We start from the raw sequence: 22432 nt of genomic DNA, 5'->3' as shown, positions 1-22432 counted from the left end.
CGGACGCACTACTTTACCAAGCATGATGTCCTTCTCCAGGGACCGGTCCCTCCTAATAACATGTCCAAAGTATGTGAGACGTAACCTTGTCGTCCTTGCTTCTAAGGAGCATTCTGGTTGTACTTCCAAGACAGATTTGCTCATTTGTCCATGGTATATGCAAAAATTCTTCCCCAACACCACAATTCAAAGGTCAATTCTTCTTCGGCCTTCTACACTCCACTCTAACAACTACAGTCTACACTGTACACTCTAGCAACTTGCAGATTTATGTCTGCAGAGAGGAACATTCACCTGAATTCCAGGTTTATACACAACTGCTCACTTGGCATCTCCATGTAGTTGCCTAACAGGCACCTCAAACTCACCAGACCCAAAACTACAAGCCCAGCATCATCTTCTATTCCTCTCCCTTTCTTACCTCCAGTGCCCAATTTTTCAGAAAACCCTGTTGTCTATACCACCAAATATATCCATAATCCCACCAAATATTACCACCTCCACCATTACAACCATGGTGCAAGCCACCATCATTTAGGATTATTAGGCCATCCTGCACCTGCTCTTTCCATCAGTATGCTTTTTGTATAATTTACCTAACACTACTTCTTTGATCTCATCTTTCTATGCTCTCCATCACACATTCCATTACAGCCTTGCTTGCTTGTATGTTCTGAATCATGATTTTTTTTTTCTGAGTATACTTTTATTGGTTATTGTTTTTGCGTTATTATTCTTCCTGGCTATATAAATTACGACTTGCATATTCTCTTTGAATGGAATGATTTTTCTCTCTCTCTCTCTTTTCTCACTGATGGGTTCATTCTTTCTGTCTAGCAGGTTCACAGTAGCTCTCACCAATCACCAACACTCAAGTCCTGAATTCTATTTCCTGCCTTTTCCTGTTGGTAATAGTGAGAAAATCACAAATCCAGCCACCAAGACAGGAGGGAGCTTGGTTCAGTTTCTCCCTGAAGGCTTTTAAGAAACTTTCAGTTGATCAAAGTCCGCAGTCACGAGCCAAGCAATGTCCACAATTCCTGTGTTCACTCACACTTCTCAAATCAAGTAGCACCACCTCTGACCTTGGCTTCAAATACCTACTCATTTTCCAGAACATTTAGCCCTTATTACCTGGAAAGAGCAACCATCCAGCTAAAATTTCTTGCTAAGGCCATAAATTTACAAAGCCCCTTGGTGCAGTCTACTTATAATTTTGTGTTTGAATTCTGATTATGGTAACTGGAAAATTTGTCTTGTTTTTGTTGGTTATCACTTTTGCATTGCTTTTCTTCCTGGCTATTAAAATTATGACTGACAGATTCTATTTGAATGGGGAGATTCCAGTAAAAATTTACATTTTTTCTTTTTGAACTCCCTGTCCTTTCTTATGTTTTTATTATGTCATATTTTTGAAATGAATGAGGTTAATATGAAGAGTGACAGTATGATGTCATCTTGTCTCAAATTGTTTTCATATAATATGTTGGGAACACTGTAGATTAACAAACAAAATTCATATGGAAACAATCAAAGTGTAGTAAAATAAATTGATAAACACATAAAATATTGAAATCATTAAAGATAAAGTCTTTTAAGTGAATATTCAAATGGAATACCATCTGCATCTATTAAATAATGGTTGTCATCTAACTAAATCTACTGAGAGTATGGATAAACCTGCATAACAGTGCCTAGCCAGTGACATTGCGATTTCTCACAACACCATTAAAAATCAACAGCCAAGACATGAACCCACATTCCACTAATGTGAAGAAAAATGTACACCAAAATTATTGGGACACACAGGAAAAGTTGATTATGAAATTCTAAAAAGGAAGTAATAGGTCTATCTTCAGTGAACACAGTCAGAATTGATCACAGAGAATAGCTTAAAACATGCTCTATAAATATACAGAATAAAGATTAAGGATCAGGATGCATTCAATGACCCTTAGAAAGTAACAATGCTATATTTTTTGCATTTTACCGTAGCTTAACTATATTCCTAAATATATATCGTTTGTACCCTCATAAAAAAAAATAAAAATTATTTTTTTTTCATACATACATTAAAATCTCACAGCTAAAATTGAAATCAGGCTTTCTAATGCCATTGGTAAGATAGAGATGATTCCAGTTGTACTTAAAAAGACTGCAATGCAATTAGAGAAGTATAGTATATCCGTGTGTGCAAGGTATGTAATCTGGAGGTGAGAGAAATAGGTAGAGAGGGGTAAATGGCATGCAGATGGTCCCCCAGGGGCTGAGAATCAGCCATCCTGAATTCTACCTTATATTGTCTTGGTCTTTAAAGATTTGCAATGTCCTGGGATCAGAATGACAAGAAAAGTGTTTGCTTAATGAAGAGCTTTGGATATTGAGCCCCCAAGGGACATAGAGACCTCGAATAGTCTGCCTGTGACCATCTCACTCAACAGTCCCCCTCCAGTCAGGAAACAGCACACCTGAGACTCCACCCACAGATGATTCTCTTGCCGGGGAGCCTGGTGCCTCACTTCATCCCTCTGCCTTTCCTAAGGAAAGCTCTTCCATCTACACCCTCCAACATCCAGGGCAGATGCCAAGCGTCATTCCTCGGTGATGCCAGCCAGGTAACCCGAATCCCTTAGTTAATGTTTGGAAATGAGGACAGCTGTTTTAATACAGGTTCACCCGGGAATGTTGCATGTGACAATAGTATGTGCATGAAAAGATTGGAAACAAGTCACCCCTCATCTCCAACCTGTCTCCCATCTTCCTGACATGTTTTCTTATATCTTTGCACCGATATCAAGGAGTAGACATTCTGCTGGCATCCTCCTCTCTCTCCACAATGGCAACAACAATTTTCCTTCTGAACAGAAATCTGCCCCTTCTCAAGCATGATGACCATTTTACAATTTTCTGACATTTACTAGCATTCTTGTGGTGGTTAAGGAGGTTTTATCAACATCACCTTGTTTTCTCATTCCTGGCTCTTAACACACATCTACATTACAGGTTTCCCTCACTATCCAAAAGTAGAGTGTTCCTATGAAACTTATAAGCTGAAATGGGATGAAGTGAGGAAGATTACCATTAATTTATATGAGAAAAAATTTTCAGCATCCCCAGACCCAAAAACTAACCCACCAAATAATACATATAACCTAAAATAACACTAACATACAATGTTCATGGACACAGTTCAAAGCCATGGCATTTTATATTGAGATGCTGAGTGTAGTTCCCAGGGAAGGAGCTTGGCCCTGTGACTTCGGCTGCTCAGGGTATGCACTGCCTCTTTAATGGCTTACTGTAGAACAAACACTGAATGTGAAGAAAACAGATACTAATGTGGATTTTTCATAAAAGTGAAGCTGGATATAGTGACCTTTCAAAAAGCGGGGGATACTCTTAATTCTGTTACCCAGTTCTGACCTCTGGGGAAACACGTGGTGTCCAAGACAGACTCATCAGGCTGCCTCCTCTTTGTATTTTTCTCTATAAAATTACCAAATATTTTAAATGAACATAGTGTAATTAAAAAAAAAAAGACCACCCTTTCATCTCTTTCAAAACAAATAAATATTGACACTCTGCTATATCAGCTTCTGGTCTTTTTTTTTTTTTTTAACCAAAAAATATGCACACAGACAGCACCACCTTTGTATTCCTGAATTCCGCTCCATCCCTCTCCTTCCCATCCCGAGATGCTGCTTGCTGACATTTGATTGTAAGTCACCTCTTCTTTTCCATCAGATTCATCAACAATATGGAACCTAGAAACCAAACAGGAATTTCAGAATTCCTTCTCCTGGCACTGACAGAGGATCCCAAAGTGCAGCCTCTCCTTTTTAGCCTGTTTTTGTCCATATATCTGGTCACTGTCCTGGGAAACCTGCTCATCATCCTGGCCGTCAGCTCTGACCCCCACCTCCACACCCCCATGTACTTCTTTCTTTCCAATCTCTCATTTACTGACATCTGTTTCATCACCACCACGATCCCAAAAATGCTGGTGAACCTCCAAGCACAGAATCAGAGCATCACTTATGCAGGATGCCTCACCCAGGCCTGCTTTGTCCTGATTTTTGGTAGTTTGGAAAGTTTTCTCCTTTCAGTAATGGCCTATGACCGCTATGTGGCCATTTGTCACCCACTGAGATACACAGCTATCATAAATCCCCACTTCTGCGGCCTGCTGAGCCTAGTCCCCTTGCTCGTTAGCATTGTGGATGCCCTTCTCCACAGTCTGATGTTGTTGCAACTGTCCTTCTGCACAGACCTGGAAATTCCTTACTTCTTCTGTGAAGTTTTTCAGGTCATCAAAGTTGCCTGTTCTGAAACCCTCATCAATAACATCATCTTATATTTTGCAGCTAGCATACTGGGTGCTCTTCCTTTCTCTGGAATCATTTTCTCTTATATTCAAATTGTATCTTCCATTCTGAGAATACCTTCAGCAGGTGGAAAGCATAAAGCTTTTTCTACCTGTGGGTCTCACCTTACAGTTGTTTGCTTATTCTATGGGACAGCTTTTGGTGCGTATATGAGTACAACATTTACACACTCTTCCAGGAAGACTGCAGTAGCTTCAATGATGTACACTATGGTAACTCCCATGATGAATCCCTTCACCTACAGCCTGAGAAACAGAGACATGAAGGGAGCCTTGAGGAGAATCATCAGGTGCACACCTGCTTTTCAGTGATTATATTACCTACTTTGGGTTTGGATTTCTAGATCTCTAGATTTTTTCATCAAACCAAAGATGGCTGCAACAGACTCAGCTGTCATATCCAGACATCATGCTCAGAGATACCAAATAGACTGTCCCCAGACCTATTGTTAATAGAGGACTTATTATTAATAGACTTTTCCATAAAATCAATACAGAAGACATCTACTTCCATCTGATCACTGAGAATAGTATCATATCCATTTCTAACGAAAGTTCTGTTTGGGAGAAAATAATTACTGAGAGAGCTTTAGATTGACAATGTAGAGTATGTTTTCTGTTGGGAAGTTAATTCCTATATCCACTACAAGCACTTAATATGTTGCCTGGCACCTAATACTCGATAAAATTTAACTAGGACCACAGTGTTCTATATGTTGCCTTAATATATAAGGCTTATTTTTGCTTGTTCTCACATATTTTCCACTTTCTCCAAAGTTTTTTTGGTTTACCATTATTGTAGTATCTATTAGCATGTTTTTCTCATCTTAGTAATTAAGTCAAATGAATAATTGTTGAGTAGGCAGGGTGGAGCGGGTAGTCTGTTTTGGAACCACATTTGCTTTGATCCTTAAAAAACCAAAAACAAAAAAATATTGATCAGCACGTATATGAGATGTTACTTTTCTCCTTAGTCACCTTATTTTGCAGTTTTTCTTTCTCATCTCTGGTGAGTCCACAGAGGCTAAGTACAATTATTAGAATCATTGAAGTTTTAGGGGATTGGCTGTACTCTTAGGAATCTCATACAAATGTTTGTAATGTATATTTATGAGGAAAAGAATTTTTCTATGGACATGAACTTTATTTGAAGGACGATGTATAGAACGTGAAATAGAATGGGACATAGGGGAAGTTGGCAGGCTTAGGGAGATCACTTTTCCACAACTACAAAGAAGCAGAGCCATCTGTCAGAATTGTCTCTGGGTGTTGGGGGGACAACAAAACAAATCTTGTAGGAGAATTAATGATGTGGCTGGAGAGACTTCTGATCACCACTGATAGTTGGCAGAGGGATTGTGTCTAGCACTAAATCAGGAGGTCAGCTCCTCACCAGACACACCAGGTATATTGTAGTGCAAAGTTGTCTCCCTTTATGTTCATAAAACACTTGCAGAGATGAGTCTCCTGAGGCCTTGTTCATACTGTGGGTTTCCATACCTCACCCAAGACCTACTTTGATATCTGGGGAGTCATCTGAAGGATGAACATTCTAAGTAATTACTTCTTTGAGATTCTGATGCATGCCGAAGTTTCGGAAGTACAGCTTTAATATTAGATGATAGAGAATGGGTTTAGAATCTAGAATATGAAAGAATCTGGAAAGTGGAATTTTTTGAATTTTACTTATTATTAAAATATCATATGCAAAGTACTGTATGAAATGTATCAGTAGTTCTTAAAGAATAGTAGTATAATGAAAGCTCATATACCCATGACCTGGGTTATAAAATAATGGCATCACCATATAATTCAATGAATACTCTCCCACTCTTTTGTCCTGTACCCTCCTGGTGGCAAACACTATCTTGAAATCTATATTTATTGCTTTCTCTGAAGTTCTTGTATTTTGTTGAATCTTATTGTTATCGATTTAATTGTGCCTCCTTAAAAGATAGGTTGAAGTCTTAACTCCTGTAAATGTGACTTTGTATGGAAATAAGATCTTTGAAGATATTATGTGTTAACATGAGGTCATACAGTAGTAGGGAGCATCCTAAACCAATATGAGTGGTGTCCTTATAAAAGAGAAGATATTGAGACAGAGAGTCAAAGAAAGAGGAGGTCATGTGAAGACAAAGGAATAGATGGAGTTATGCTGGACCTGCAAGCCAAAGAGCTCATAAGGATACCAGAAATTGGGAGAGACAAGAAAGGATCTTCCCTCAGAGATTCGGAGGGTACATAGTCCTGTTGACAGCCTGAATTTGGACTTTTAGCCTCCACAACTTTGAGACAATATTTTCTTTTCTAATTTTAAGCCTCCCATTTTGTGATAGTTTGATACTGCAGCCTTGTATAATTCTTATTGTTTTAAGTGATTCTAACTCATAGCGACCCTAAGTGACAGAGTACAATTGTCCCATAGGGTTTTTGGGGTTTTTTTTTTTAATTAGTTTTTATTGTGCTTTAAGTGAAAGTTTACAAATCAGGTCAGTTCCTCATAAAAAAATTATATACACCTTGCTATAGACTTCTAAGTGCTCTCCCTCTGATGAGATAGCACAGTACTTCCCTCCCCTCTCTCTCCTCGTGTACATTCAGGTAGCTTCTGACTACCTCTGCCCTCTCATCTCCCCTCCGGACAGGAGTTGCCAACATAGTCTCATGTGTCGACTTGATCCAAGAAGCTTGTTCTTCACCAGTGTCATTTTCCATCCCCTATTCCAGTCCAATCCCTGTCTGAAGAGTTGGCTTTGGGAATGGTGCCTGCCCTGGGGTAACAGAAGGTCTGGGGCCCATGGCCTCCGGGGTTCCTCCAGTCCCAGTATGACCATTAAATCTGGTCTTTTTATGAGAATTTAGGGTCTGCATCCCACTGCTATCCTACTCCCTCAGGGTTTCTCTGTTGAGTTCCCTGTCAGGGCAGTCATCAGTTGTGGCCAGGTACCATCTAGCTGTTCTGGTCTCAGGCTGATGTAATCTCTGGTTTATGTGGTCCTTTATGTCTCAGGCTCATAATTATTTTGTGCCTTTGGTGTTCTTCATTCTTCCGTGTTCCAGGTGGGTTGAGACACATTGATGCATCTTAGATGGCCGCTTGTTAGTGTTTAAGACCGCAGAAGCCACTCTCCAAGGTGGGATGCAGAATATTTTCTTAATAGATTTTATTATGCCGATTGACTTAGATGTCCCCTGAAACCATAGCCCTCAAACCCCTGCCCCTGCTATGCTGGCCTTTGAAGTGTTCAGTTTTTTAAGGAAACTTCTTTGTTTTTGGTTTAGTCCATTTGTGTTGACCTCTCCTTTATTGTGTATTGTCTTTCCCTTCACCTAAAATGAAACTTATCCACCATCTAATTAGTGAATGCCCCTCTCCTCCCTCCCGCCCTCCTCCCTCTCGTAACTGTCAAAGAGTATTCTCTGCTTAAACTATTTCTCCAGTTCTTATAATAGTGGTCTTATACAATATTTGTCCTTTTGCAATTGACTGATTTCACTCAGCGTAATGCCTTCCAGACTTCTCCATGTTATGAAATGTTTCATGGATTCAACATTGTTCTTAACTGATGCATAGTATTCCATTGTGTGAATATGCCATAGTTTATCCATTCATCCATTGATGGGCACCTTGGTTGCTTCCAACTTTTTGCTATTGTAAACACTGCTGCCATGAATATGGGTGTGCATATATTGCTTCGTGTAAAGGCTCTTATGTCTCTAGGAATTATTCCAAGGAGTGGGATTGCTGGATCGTTTTTTTATGGTAGTTCTATTTCTAGCTTTTTAAGGAAGCGCCAAATCAATTTCCAAAGTGGTTGTAACATTTTACATCCCCACCAGCAGTGTGTAAGTGTTCCAATCTCTCCACAGCCTCTCCAACATTTACTATTTTGTGTTTTTTGGATTAGTGTCAGCCTTGTTGGAGTGAGATGGAATCTCACTGTACTTTTGATTTGCATTTCTCTAACGGTTAATGATTGAGAGCATTTCCTCCTGTATCTGTTAGCTGCCTGAATGTCTTCTTTGATGAAGTGCCTGTTCATATTCTTTGCCCATTTTTTAATTGGGTTATTTGCCTTTTTGTGGTTGATATTTAGCAGAATCATGTAGATTTTAGAGATCAGCCGCTGGTCAGAGATGTCGTAGCCAAAAAGTTTTTCCCCATCTGTAGGTAGTCTCTTTGCTCTTTTGGCAAAGTCTTTGGATGAGCATAGGTGTTTGAATTTTTAGGAGCTCCCGGTTATCTGGTTTCTCTTTGGCATTTTTAGTAATGTTTTGTGTTCTGTTTATGCCATGTATTAGGCTCCTACCATTGTCCCTATTTTTTCTTCCGTGATCTTTATCATTTTAGACTTTATGTTTAGGTCTTTGATTCATTTTGAGTTAGTTTTTGTGCATGGTGTGAGGTGTGGGTCTTGTTTCATTTTTTTGCACATAGATATCCAGTTATGCCAGCACCATTTGTTGAAAAGACTGACTTTTCTCCATTTAACTCTTTTGGGGCCTTTGTCAAATATCAACTGCTCATATGTGGATGGATTTATGTCTGGATTCTCAATTCTGTTCCATTGGCCTATGTGTCTGTAGTTTTACCAGTACCAGACTATTTTGACTACTGTGGCTGTATAATAGGTTCTAAAATCAGGTAGAGTAAGGCCTCCCACTTTGTTCTTCTTTTTCAGTAATGCTTTACTTATCCAAGGCTTCTTTCCCTTCCATGTGAAGTTGGTGATTTGTTTCTCCATCTCATTAAAAAATGTCATCGGAATTTGGATTGGAATTGCATTGTATCTATAGACGGCTTTTGGTAGAATAGACGTTTTTACAATGTTAACTCTTCCTATCCATGAGCAAGGTATGTTTTTCTACTTATGTAGGTCTCTTTTGGTTTTTTGCAGTAATACCTTGTAGTTTTCTTTGTATAGGTCTTTTACATCTCTGGTTAGGTTTATTCCTAAGTATTTTATCTTCTTGGGGGCTACTGTAAATAGTATTGATTTGGTGATTTCCTTTTTGATATTCTTTTAGTCGGTGTAGAGGAATCCAACTGATTTTTGTATGTTTATCTTGTAACCTGATACTCTGCTGAACTCTTCTATTAGTTTCAGTAGTTTTTTTTTTTTTTTGCGGATTCTTTAGGGTTTTCTGTGTATAAGATCATGTAATGTGCAAATAGAGATATTTTTACTTCTTCCTGACCAATCTGGACGCCCTTTATTTCTTTATCTACCCTAATTGCTCTGGCTAGGACCTCCAGCACAATGCTGAATAAGAGTAGTGATAAGTGGCATACTTGTCTGGTTCCTGTTCTCAAGAGGAACACTTTCAGAAGCTCTCCATTAAGAATGACGTTGGCTGTTGGCTTTGTATGTTGTTGTTGTTGTTAGGTGCCAGCAAGTTGGTTCCAACTCATAGCGACCCTATGCACAACAGAACGAAACACTGCCCAGTCCTGCGCAATCCTTACAATTGTTGTTATGCTTGAGCTCATTGTTGCAGCCACTGTGTCAATCCACCTCATTGAGGGTCTTCCTCTTTTCCGCTGACCCTGTACTCTGCCAAGCATGATGTCCTTCTCCAGGGATTGATCCATTCTGACAACGTGTCTAGAGTATGTAAGACACAGTCTCACCATCCTTGCCTCTAAGGAGCATTCTGGCTGCACTTCCTCCAAGACAGATTTGTTTGTTCTTTTGGCAGTCCATGGTATATTCAATATTCTTCGCCAACACCACAATTCAAAGCCATCAACTCTTCTTTAGTCTTCCTTATTCATTGTCCAGCTTTCACATGCATAAGATGTGATTGAAAATACCATGGCTTGGGTCAGGCACACCTTAGTCTTCAGGGTGACATCTTTGCTCTTCAACACTTTGAAGTCCTTTGCAGCAGATTTGCCCAGTGCAATGCGTCTTTTGATTTATTGACTGCTGCTTCCATGGCTGTTGATTGTGGATCGAAGGAAAATGAAATCCTTGACAACTTCAATCTTTTCTCTGTTTATCATGAGGTTGCTCATTGGTCCAGTTCTGAGGATTTTTGTTTTCTTTATGCTGAGGTATAATGACTTTGTATAAATGCCCTTTATTATGTTGAGGAATTTTCCTTCTATTCTTATTTTGCTGAGAGTTTTTGTCATGAATGGGTGTTGGACTTTGTCAAATGCCTTTTCTGCATCAATTGAGAAAATTGGGTGGTTCTTGTCTTCTGTTTTATTTATATGGTGGATTACAGTAATTGTTTTTGTAATATTGAACCATCCTTGCATAAATGGTATAAATCCCACTTGGTCATAGTGAATTTTTTTTTGATATGTTGTTGAATTCTATTGGCTAGAATTTTGTTGAGGATTTTTGCATCTATGTTCATGAGGGATATAGGTCTGTAATTTTCTTTTTTTGTGGTGTCTTTAGCTGGTTTTGGTATCAGGGATATGCTGGCTTCATAGAATAAGTTAGGGAGTATTCCATCCTTTTCTATGCTTTTAAATACCTTTTGTAGTAGTGGTGCTAACTCTTCTCTGAAAGTTTAGTAGAACTCTGCAGTGAAGCTGTCATGGCCAGGGCTTTTTGTTGTTGTTGTTGTTGGGAGTTTTTTGATCACCTTTTCAATCTCTTCTTTTTTTATGGGTCTATTTTTTTTATTTAGTTGTTCTACCTCTGTTTGTGTCAGTTTAGGTAGGTAGTGTGTTTGTAGGAATTCATCCATTTCTTCTAGGTTTTCACATTTGTTATGATACAATTTTTCATAGTAATCTGACATGATTCTTTTGATTCCAGTTAGGTCTGTTATGATATGGCCCATCTCATTTTTTAATCTGGTTATTTGTTTCCTGTCCTGTATTTCTTTAGTCAGTCTCGCCAATGGTTTATCAATTTTGTTAATTTTTTTAAAGAACCAGCTTTTTTTTGTCTTGTTAACTCTTTTAATTGTTTTTCTGTTTTCTAATTCATTTAATTCTGCTCTAATTTTTATTATTTGTTTTCTTTTGGTGCCTGGCTGTTTCTTTTGTTGCTTTCTTTCTATTTGTTCAAGTTGTAGGGACAGTTATTTGATTTTGGCTCTTTCTTCTTTTTGTATGTGTGCATTTATTGATATAAATTGACCTCTGAGCACTGCTTTATCTGTGTCCCAAAGGTTCCGATAGGAAGTGTTTTCATTCTCATTGGATTCTATGAATTTCTTTATTCCCTCCTTAATGTCTTCTATAACCCAGTCTTTTTTGAGCAGGGTATTGTTGAGTTTTCAAGTATTTGATTTCTTTTCCCTGGTTTTTCTGTTATTGATTTCTGCTTTTATGGCCTCATGGTCTGAGCTATTACCCGGTATATGAGTGTATGAGTCCATTCACTATTCTTGAATAGAATCAGCTCAGGTGTCCTGATAGTGGGTCACCTAGTGTGTGGTGTAGGCTCTCACCTACTATCTTAGAGGAGTAGTGGTGATGGTTGTATGCACCAGTTTCTAGTAGCGGCAAGGGGTCACACACTCCAAGGAGGGCAGGGTGCTGACAGCCTTCCCCCAAGTGCCAGTGAGGAAGGAGCCTCTATGCTCTCTAGAGGACTCTGGTGGGTGGTCTCTACAGCTGTACCTTAGGCACCCAATGCTTGTACCTCTAAAGATTGGTCGGTGTCACTATCCTCAGACCCCTTTAGCAGGTGGCTATGTGGTGTGGATGGAGTCTCAGCCCTCAGTTCCCTGCTGTGGATCAGTGAGGGCTCTGTTTAATAGGTAGAGCCATATTAGACCTCCAAAACTTGTCTTTCCACTTCTAAGCTACAATAATTACAGTCAGATCTCTAAAAGAATTGCTTTTGTATTAAAATGGCCACCTGGTTCCATATAGGAGTGATAGCCAAAAACTGTGTCTCTTATGCCTGGATGGAGCTGGTTCTGTACTGTTACTCCAGTTTAGAGAACTCAGGAAAGGATTTTTTTTCCCTGATTGTTAATTGCTGCTTTTCCCAGGCCAGGAGAATGGGTTAGAAAGAAAAAAAAAAATCCCGCAGAGCACTTCACTCTCTGGCTCAGGGAATTCCAATGTTAATGAAGCCAGCTGGGGCAGGGAGGGGAGGGATCAGATAGATTGGAGAGAGTAGCCTGGTAAAGTAGACAAAGTCACTTTTGTTATTTGGTGAGGACTGTTTTATCTGACATTCCAGAGGGGTGTGTAGACTGTGTGTGCTGGCTGGGTCCTGCCGAGATTACCCCAGGCGGTTAGGGCTGCCTCCCGTGCTTGCCTTGACTCAGGAAGCCACAGTCAGCCTCACCACTCTGGCCCCAAAGCTCCACAAGGGCTCAGGTCTGGGGCGTGGCTAGCGAGGCTCTGAAACTGGTCGCTGCTTCAGAATGAGATTCTCGCTCCCTTGTCACTCAGGTCAATTCCTTAGTTCTGTATTTGATGGTCACAATTCATAGATTGTCATGTATGTAATCGATTCACTTGTTTTTTCAAGCCTTTGTTACCAGAGGGATCAGCAGAAGCCTCTGCCTAGTCAGCCATCTTGGTCCCACCCCCATAGGGCTTTATTGGCTGTAATCCTTAGAGAAACAAATCGCCATGTCTTCCTGTCACGAGGCTTTTGGGTGGTTTCAAACCATCATCCTTTTGGCTAGAAGCCAAGTGTTTAATCATTGAGCCACCAGGACTCCTTTGGCACACCTATGGAATTGCCACTAATTAATTGTACTTGCTCTACAAAACTGGCCATATGATTCAAGATAGTTGTTTTATCACTCCTGGGTGTATTCCCATCTAATTTATAAATTTCACTATTTTTAAACTTATTAATAGTGAAATTTCAATGAATGAATTATGTGTCCTGATTGTGCTTTTGAAATTCAATCATGTTGTTGTGTGTAATTGTAATTTATTTGTTTTCAATGCTGTATATTTTTCCATTGTGTATGGTGACATTACAAAATATGTATTCCTTCTGATGTTGATGGAAATTTTGGTAGCTAATTTGCTATTAGGAATAAATCTGTTTGAATATATTCTTATATGTCTCTTGGTGGAAACTGGAGTGAATTTCATACCTGGGGTGGAATTTTGAGGTGTAGGGAAGTACCTACTGTGCTTTGAGAACTTCCAAAGAGTTTTCTTCAGTGAATGAACCAATATAAACGTCCGTAAGAAGTTCCTGATGAGCCGTATCATTGCTGATACATTTTCCCTTGTTCTATTTAGTGGTTGTGAAAATTATTTCATTTAGATTATTTCATGACATTTCTTTTATTGATGAAGCCAAGCATCTTCTCACATATTTAAGAGCCATTTATTTTTCCTCTTGAGGAAATTTCCTTTCTGGCATTTCTATTGAGCTGTTTATCCTTTTCTTACTAATTCATACCAATTCTTTATACAACCAGTAAGTAAACCTTTGTCAGTTATATGCACAGCTATTTCTTCTTTGGATGAATGGATTTTTTTTTTTTTTTTTTTTGCGTATGAACATAGGTGCTTAGTTTTAGTATAGTTTTATTCCTCCCAATTTTCCTTAATGGATTGTGCTCAACAGATCTCATTTTTGAAACTACTAATTACCTTAATCTAAAGAATTTATAATTTTTCTTTTACTCTTGAAGCCTGGACCCACCTGTAATTTATTTTTGCCTTTCCTATGATGCAGGAATTCAAATTCATTTTTATGTTGCAGAATCTTTTTATTAAATAATCCATCCATTCACTGTAATGGCACTTCTGCAATAAATAAAGTGTCCCTTTATGTGCTGGTCTTTTTATGGACTGTCTCTTTATCAATAAGTTCTTTGTATCTATCCATGTACTCCAATTGCAGTTCTTAATTATTTTAACCTAACAGTCAGCTAAGAATACATTTGTTGTCATAACAATTTCCAACCGCATTCAGTTAGAACCACAGAGGTATCACAGGTTGAATGCTTTCCTGATAATTTGCAATTTACCACAAAAATCTTGACAGCAAAGAGCCATAATTTCAACTTATGGTGTGTAATATGGAAAAAATAAATATACGGAAGCTAGTAGTCTGGAATTAGGAAAAGTTGGAAAGCAAATGTCTGTTACATACTCAGTCCATTTTGATTACAAACACTGTATTAGAAAGTGCTGAATACATTTTCAGAAAGGACATCAACATTCAATGAACCACATGTAGAATTAGCTTTTAGAATCTGTATTTTTAGGGTACATTTGCTATACTATCACTTGTATTCATACAAGATATATATCAACAAAATAAACGATCTTTTAAGCCTAAACATGGTATGAGCCATCTTGATATTGTTATTAGAATAGGGGTGCCTTCAAATGTGCTTAAAGAAAGAAGACTAGAATTCATTAACAGAAGGGAGGTTTGTCCACATGTGCCAAGGGCCTGAAAAGGGTGTGAGCAGGAAGAATTGGGGGGCGAGGATGACATATTCCTGGTGTGTGTATGGGAACTATCCAATGTAAAGTGCTTCCTTCTTTGAGCCTTGTTCCTTAAGGATTTGGAATACTCTAAGATCAGAATGGAGCCCTGGTTGCACAGTGAGTAAGAGCTATGTCTGCTAACCAAAAGGTCCACAGTTTGAATCCACCAGTCGCTCCTTGGGAACCCTATAGGGCCATTCTACTTTGTCCTATAGGGTTGCTATGAGTCGGAATGGACTAGGCGGCAATGGGTTTCGTTTGGTTTTGGAAGATCAGAATGATAGCAAAAAACACTTACTAATGAGGAACTTTGGCTATGGAATGCTCAAGGGCCATAAAGACTGCAAAGAGTACACCTTTGACAACACTTTCAACAGCCCTTTCAAGGTCCATGGACTGTGCACCTGAGCCCTGAGACAGTCCACATAAAGACCAGCACATAAAGGGATGCTTTACTTATTGCGGAAGCGCCATTACAGTAAATGGATGATTTAATAAAAGATTCTGCAACATAAAAATGAACTTGAATTCTTGCATCATAGGAAAGGCAAGCACCTGTGCACATTTCTCATCCTTGTAAAACCCATAATTATTTTTTTTAATTTTACCACGGTAAAATATATATAACAAAATATTTGCCATTTAAACCATTCTTAAGTATGCTGTTGTTATTGTTAAAAAGGTGCTGTCAAATCAGTTCCAACTCATGCTGACCCTTTGTACAACAGAACAAATCACTGCTGAGCCACCCTCACAACTGTTGCTATGTTTGAGTCCATTATTTCAGCAACTGTATCAGTCCATCTCTTGAGGGTCTTTTTCCTTTTTTTGCCTACATTAAGTATGATGTCTTTCTCCAGGGACTGATTCCTCCTTATAACATGTCCGAAGTATGTGAGATGTAATCTTGTCATCTTTGCTTCTAAGGAGCATTCTGGTTGTACTTCTTTCAAGACAGATTTGTTCGTAGCCCATGGTATATTCAATATTCATCACCAACACGACAATTCAAAAGTGTTAATTCTTCTTAGGTTTTCCTTCTTCATTGTCCAGCTTTCCCATGCATATGGGCAACTGCAAACTCCATAGCTTGGGTCAAACTCACCTTGGTCTTCAAGATGCCTGTGTTAGTCATCTAGTGCTGCAATAATAGAAATACGACAAGTGGATGACTTTAACAAAGAGAAATTTACTTTCTCACAGTCTAGCAGGCTGGAAGTCCAAATTCAGAGCATGAGGTCCAGGGGAAAGCTTTCTCTGTCAGTTCTGGAGGAAGGTCCTTTTCCTCAATCTTCCTCTGGTCAAGGAGTTTCTCAGGCATAGGCAGGGGCCCCATGTCCAAAAGACACACTCTGCTCCTGGTGCTGCTTTCTTGGTGGTATGAGGTCCCCCTGTCTCTCTGCTTGCTTTTATCTTTTATATCTCAAGAGATTGCCTCAGGACACAATCTAATCTTGTAGGTTGAATCCTGCCTCACTAACACAACTGATGCCCATCCTCACTCATTAATATCATAGAGGTAGAATTTACAAAATATAGGAAGATCACACGATACTGGGAACCATAACCCAGTCCAACTGATGCACACATTTTGGGGGGGACATAATTTCATCTTTGACAATGACATCTTTGCTTTTCCACACTTCGAAGAGGTCTTTTGCAGCAGATTTGCCTAATACAATGCATCTTTTGATTCCTCGACTTCTGCTTCCATGGGCATTGATTTTGAATCTAGGTGCAATGAAATCCTTGACAACTTCAATCTTTTCTCTGTTTATCATCATGTTGCTTATTGGTCCGGTTGTAAGGATTTTTGTTTTCTGTATGTTGATGTGTAATCCATATTGAAGGATGTGGTCTTTGATCTCCCTCAGTAAGTACTTCAAGCCCTCTTCACTTTCAGCAAGCAGGGTTGTGTCATCTGCATAATACACTTTGTTAATGAGTCTTCTTCCAATCCTGATGCCCCATTTCTCTTCTTATAGTCCAGCTTCTTGAGTTACTTGCTCAGCATACAGATTGAATTGGTGTGGTGAAAGAATACAATCCTGGCACACACCTTTCCTGACTTTAAGTCACACGGTATCCACTTGTTCAGTAACAATAGTTGTATGCATCTAGTTGTAAAACCGTCAGCACTATCCATTTCATAATGGTTTTCATCACCACAAATAGAAACCACATATTGTTTATTCATTCATTTGTGGATTGACACTTGGGTTGTTTACACATTTTGGCTATTGTGAGAAATACTGCAATCAAAGTTGTTGTAAAACAACAAGAGTCCCTGCCTATAAGTCTTTTGGATATATATGTGGGAGTAGAATTGCTGGGTCGTATGGTAATTCTAGGTTTAACTTTTTGAAGAAACACTAAAGTGTTTTCCAAAATGCTGCACCATTTTACATTCCCACCAGCAACAAATGAGCATTCCAATTTCTCCACATCTTCATCAATACTTGTTAATTTCCAAATTTCTGATAATAGCCATCCTGGTGGATGTGAGTGGGTATCTGATTGCGGTTTTGATTTGTATTTCCCTTAGAAATATTGATGTTCAGCATCTTTCTATGTGCTTGCTGGCCATATGTGTATCTTCTTTGGAGAAATATCTATTCAAATCCTTAGCTCATTTTCAAATTTGGTTGTGTTTTTCTCCTTGAGTTGTAGGAATTCTTTCAGTATTCTGGACATGAATCTCTTATCAGATACATGGTACCCAAACACTTCCTTCCATTTTGTAGGTTGTCGCTTCCTTTCCTTGATAAGGTGCTTTGAATCACAAAAGCTTTAAATTTATTTTTAATTTTAATAACATTTTTATTAAAATATAATTCATGTACCACAAAGTTCGTCCTTATAAAATGTACAATTTAGTGATTTTTAGTATGCTCACAAAGTTGTTCATTGATCATCATTATCTAATTCCAAAACATTCTCATCACCCAAAGAAATGAAACCCCATACCCATTGGCAGTCACTGCACATTCCTCTGACCACCCATCACCTGGAAACCACTAATCCTATTTCTCTCTATGGCTTTGACTATTCTGGATATTTCTTATACATGAAATCATAGGATTTATGCCTTTTTTTAGTCTGGTTTCCTTCATTTAGTGTAATGTTTTCAAGGTTCATCCATGTTGGAGAATGTATCATAACTTCATTCCTTTTTTGGCTGAATAATATTCCATTATATAACTATACCACATTTTGGTTATTAATTTATGGGTTGATAATTTCAGTTTTCTCTGTATATTGCTTTTGTGACTAATGCTGCTATAAACATTTGAGTACAAGTTTTTGTGTAGACATAGATTGTCAATTATTTTGAGTATATACCTAGGAGGGGAATTGCTGAGCTATAAAGTAACACTGTATTTAGTATTTTGAGGAATTGCCGACTGTTTTACAAAGTGGCTGAATGACTTTACGTTCCCACCCACAGTGTATGAGGGTTTCAATTTCTCTGTACCTTTCCAACACTTAATATTATCTGTATATATAGCAGGATTCTATGAGGAAAATACTAAATGATGCAGGAAGCATCAAAAGAAGATAGAAGGAATACAGAGTCACTGTACCAAGAAAGAATTGGTCAATGTTCAACCATTTCAGGAGGTAGCGTATGATCAAGTACCGATGGTTTGAAGGAAGAGGTCCAAGCTGCTCTGAGAGTATTGGCTGGCAAAAAGCAAGGCTCCAGGAATTGACGGGATACCAACTGAGATGTTTCAACAAACGGATGCAGCACTGGAAGTGCTCACTCATCCATGCCCATAAATTTGAAAGTCAGCTATCTGGCCAACTTACTGGAAGAGATCCATATTTTGTATTGTGCAAATTATCAAACAATATCATTAATATACTCATGTAAAATTTTGCTGAAGATCATTCCAAAGTGGTTGCAGCAGTGCACCAACAGGGAACCACCAGAAATTCAAGCCAGATTCAGAAAAGGGCATTGAACAAGGGATATCATTGCTCATGTCAGACGGATCTCGGTTGAAAGCAGAGCATACCAAAAAGATGTTTACTTGTGTTTTCTTGACTATGCAAAGGCATTCGACTGTGTGGATCGTAATAAATTATGGATAACATTGTGAGAAATGGGAATTCCAGAACACTTAATTGTGCTTATCAGGAACCTGTACTTATATCAATAGGCAGTCTTTTGAACAGAGCAAGGGGACACTGTGTGATTTAAAATCAGAAAAGGTGTGTGTCAGGGTTGTATCTTTCACCATACTTATTCAATCTGTATGCTGAGGAAATAATCCAAGAAGCTAGACTATATGAAGAAGAACATGACATCAGAATTCGAGAAAGACTCAATAACAACCTGTGCTATGCAGATAACACAACCTTCCTTGCTGAACGTGAAGAGGACTTGAAGTACCTACATACTGACAAAGATCAATGACCACAGCCTTCAGTATGAATTACACCTCAACATTAAGAAAATAAAAATCCTCGGAATTGGACCAATAAGCAACATCATGATAAATGAAGAAAAGGTTGAAGTCAAGAATTTCATTTCACTTGGGTTTAGATAAACACCCATAGAAGCTGCAGTCAAGAAAACAAAGGACGCATTGCGTTGGTCAAATCTACTGCAAAAGACTTCTTTAAAGTGTTAAAGAGCAAAGACGTCACCTTGAAGACTAAGGTACATCTGATCCAAGCCACGGTATTTTCAATCATCACATATGCATTTGAAAGCTGGACTATGAGTAAAGAAGACAGAAGAAGAATTGAAGCCTTTGAATTGTGGTTTTGGTGAGGAATATTGAATATATCGTGGACTGCCAAAAGAACAAACAAATCTTTCGTGGAAGAAGTACAACTAGGATGCTCCTTAGAAGCAAGGGTGGCTAGTCTCTGTCTTATATACTTTGGCCGTGTTATCAAGAGAGATCAGTCTCTGGAGAAGGAAATAATGCTTGGTAAAGTAGAAGGTCAGTAAAAAGAGAAAGGCCCTCAATGAGATGGACTGACACAGTGGCTTCAAGCATGGGCTCAAGCATAACAAGGATTGAGAGGATGGCACAGGACCAGGCAGTGTTTCATTCTGTTGTACATAGGGTCGCTATGAGTTGGAACTGACTTGATGGCACTTAACCACAAAAACAGCATTGAATTTGAGAAAAGTTAGTAGCAAAATTCTAAAAACTGAGTAAAATGTCTGTTACACGCTAAGTCCAAATTAATTGCAGAGAATATATTAGAAACCTGAGTATAATATGCAGAAACAGGATCAACCTTCAGTGAGCCATATGTAGAACTGGCTCTTACAGCTGGAATTTTTTAGAGTTGAAGTTGATAAAGTTGAACTGATATATACTATCACTTGTCTTTTTAAAAGTTATATATGTATATATGAATATATATAATAAAAAAAACCATATAAATAAACTACATTTTTGAGCCTAAACATGATGTCAGTCTCCCTGATATTTTTGTTGGAAGGGGAATGCCTTTGAATATACCTTAAAAAAAGAAGACTAGAATCTAATTGCATGAGTGTTCTGTGTCCATGTGTACATGGTACTTGCAATGGATGTGAGCAGAAAGACTTCTTTCTCTGAGCCTTGTCCCTTAGGGATTTTCATTGCCCTGAGATTGGAATGACAACAGAAGAGTTTGACTAATAAGGAGCTTTGGGTATTGAAGCCTCAAGGGTCACAGAGACTGCAAATAGTCTATTATGATCACACACTCAACAGCTTTGCTCAGGTCAGTAGGCAGCACAACTAAGAAGAAAAGATCATCATTTGTACACAAAAACCTGGTCTTTCTGTCTTTCTGTGCTCCCTGAGTACAGCATTTCCTTTTTTATAATTCAGTCTCCAAGGAGAACTTAATGCCACCCCTTAGTGCTAGCACCAGAGTAATCAGAAGTTCCCTAGTTTCTGTTTTGCAAATAGGGAGAGATCTTTGTCTAACTGTCCATCTGGGGGCAAATGTGAGGAAAGTACTTGCAGAAGATGAGAAAAGCAGAGTCAGCTGTGAGATTCCTGCCAAATTATTGATCTTTTTGCCATGTTTCCCTGAACCTTTGCACCAATACTTCAATAGCTCTCATTCTGCTAGTATCCTACTCTGACCCTAAAATTCCAGGGGCTTTTCCCATCTAAACACAAACTTACCCTTGCTTGATTTTGATGAATGTTCTAGATTTTTCCAAAATTTCCCTTAATATTGTTTTGAGAAGCAGGGGTGTATGGTGACCTTCTCCTTACATTTTTATACATGATTCTTAATACTACTTTGTAGGGAAGATCATTGGCCTTTACTCTGCTACTTGTTCATAAGAACTCTGTGGGAGGAGGTGGAAAACCAGGCAGAACCCACAGGCTAAATCAGCCATTTACCTCTTTCCATTTATTAATCAATGAAGTATTTTAACAGGCATAAAAGCACAGAAGAACAGGAGAAATACCCATGCATTTATGTTTCCAGAATTAATAAATTTTGATATTTTGCCATAACAACTACCTTCTTAAATTAACACAATAGTATGCATAAAGGTTATTAATGGATGTTTGCAGCTGTTTCTTCTCATTTTAAGTCATGCCACATCAGCAAACGAAGGTCCTGAAACCTTTACTCCATCCACATCATTAAGGTTGACTCTACTTTGAAGAGGCAGCTCTTCCCCAGTCATCTTTTGAGTGCCTTCCAATCTGGGGGGCTCATCTATATCAGACAATGTTCTGCTGCTATTCATAAGGTTTTCACTAGCTAATGTTTTCAGAAGTAGACTGCCAGGTCCTTCTTCCTAGTCTGTCTTAGTCTGGAAGCTGAGCTGAAACCTGTCCTCCATGGGTGACCCTGCTCATATCTGAATACCAGTGGGATAGCTTCAAGCATCAGAGCAACATGCAAGCCCCCACAGTATGACAAACTGGCAGACACGTTCTTGCTTGCTGAAAGTGAAGAGGACTTCAAGCACTTACTAAAGAAGATCAAAGACCACAGCCTTCAGTATGGGTTGCACCTCAACATAAAGAAAACAGAAGTCCTCACAACTGGACCAATGAACAACATCATGATAAATGGAGAAAAGATTGAAGCTGTCAAGGATTTCGTTTTACTTGGATCCACAATCAACAGCCATGGAAGCAGCAGTCAAGAAATAAAAAGATACATTGCATTGGGTAAATCTGCTGCAAAGGACCTCTTCAAAGTGTTGAAGAGCAAAGATGTCACTTTGAAGACTAAAGTGTGCCTGACCCAAGCCATGGTGTTTTCAATCATCTCATATGCATGTGAAAGCTGGACAATGAATAAGGAAGACTGAAGAAGAATTGACAACTTTGAATTGTGGTGTTGGTGAAGAATATTGAATATACCATGGACTGCCAAAAAAAGAACAAATCTTAGAGGAAGTACAGCCAGAATGCTCCTTAGAAGCAAGGATGGCGAGACTGCAGCTTACATACTTTGGGCATGTTGTCAGGAGGGATCAGTCTCTGGAGAAGGATATCATGCCTGGCAGAGTACAGGGTCAGTGGAAAAGAGGAAGACCCTCAACGAGGTGGATTGACACGGTGGCTACAACAACGAGCTCAAGCATAACAACGATTGTAAGCATGGCTCAGGACCAGGTAGTGTTTCGTTCTGTTGTGCATAGGGTTGCTATGAGT

The 22432-nt window shown here is 38.8% G+C and overlaps 1 protein-coding gene across 1 annotated transcript; it reads left to right on the top strand.

Annotated features, from left to right (window-relative positions):
* Positions 1-3757: 3757 nt before the first annotated feature.
* On the top strand, positions 3758-4696 carry LOC126071065 (olfactory receptor 7G1-like). The gene has a single exon (XM_049875364.1). It carries the CDS (start codon positions 3758-3760, stop codon positions 4694-4696), a length of 939 nt encoding a protein of 312 aa, XP_049731321.1.
* Positions 4697-22432: the final 17736 nt, after the last annotated feature.

Source organism: Elephas maximus, chromosome 3, assembly GCF_024166365.1.
Source record: "Elephas maximus indicus isolate mEleMax1 chromosome 3, mEleMax1 primary haplotype, whole genome shotgun sequence".
Lineage (NCBI taxonomy): Eukaryota > Metazoa > Chordata > Mammalia > Proboscidea > Elephantidae > Elephas > Elephas maximus.
The sequence above is the reverse complement of the archived record's forward strand: the minus strand, read 5'-3'. Positions and strand labels throughout refer to the sequence as shown.

What these genes read in the sequence shown, in the direction of transcription:
- LOC126071065 (XM_049875364.1), top strand. Translation starts at nt 3,758, where the DNA reads ATGGAACCTAGAAACCAAACAGGAATTTCAGAATTCCTTCTCCTGGCA.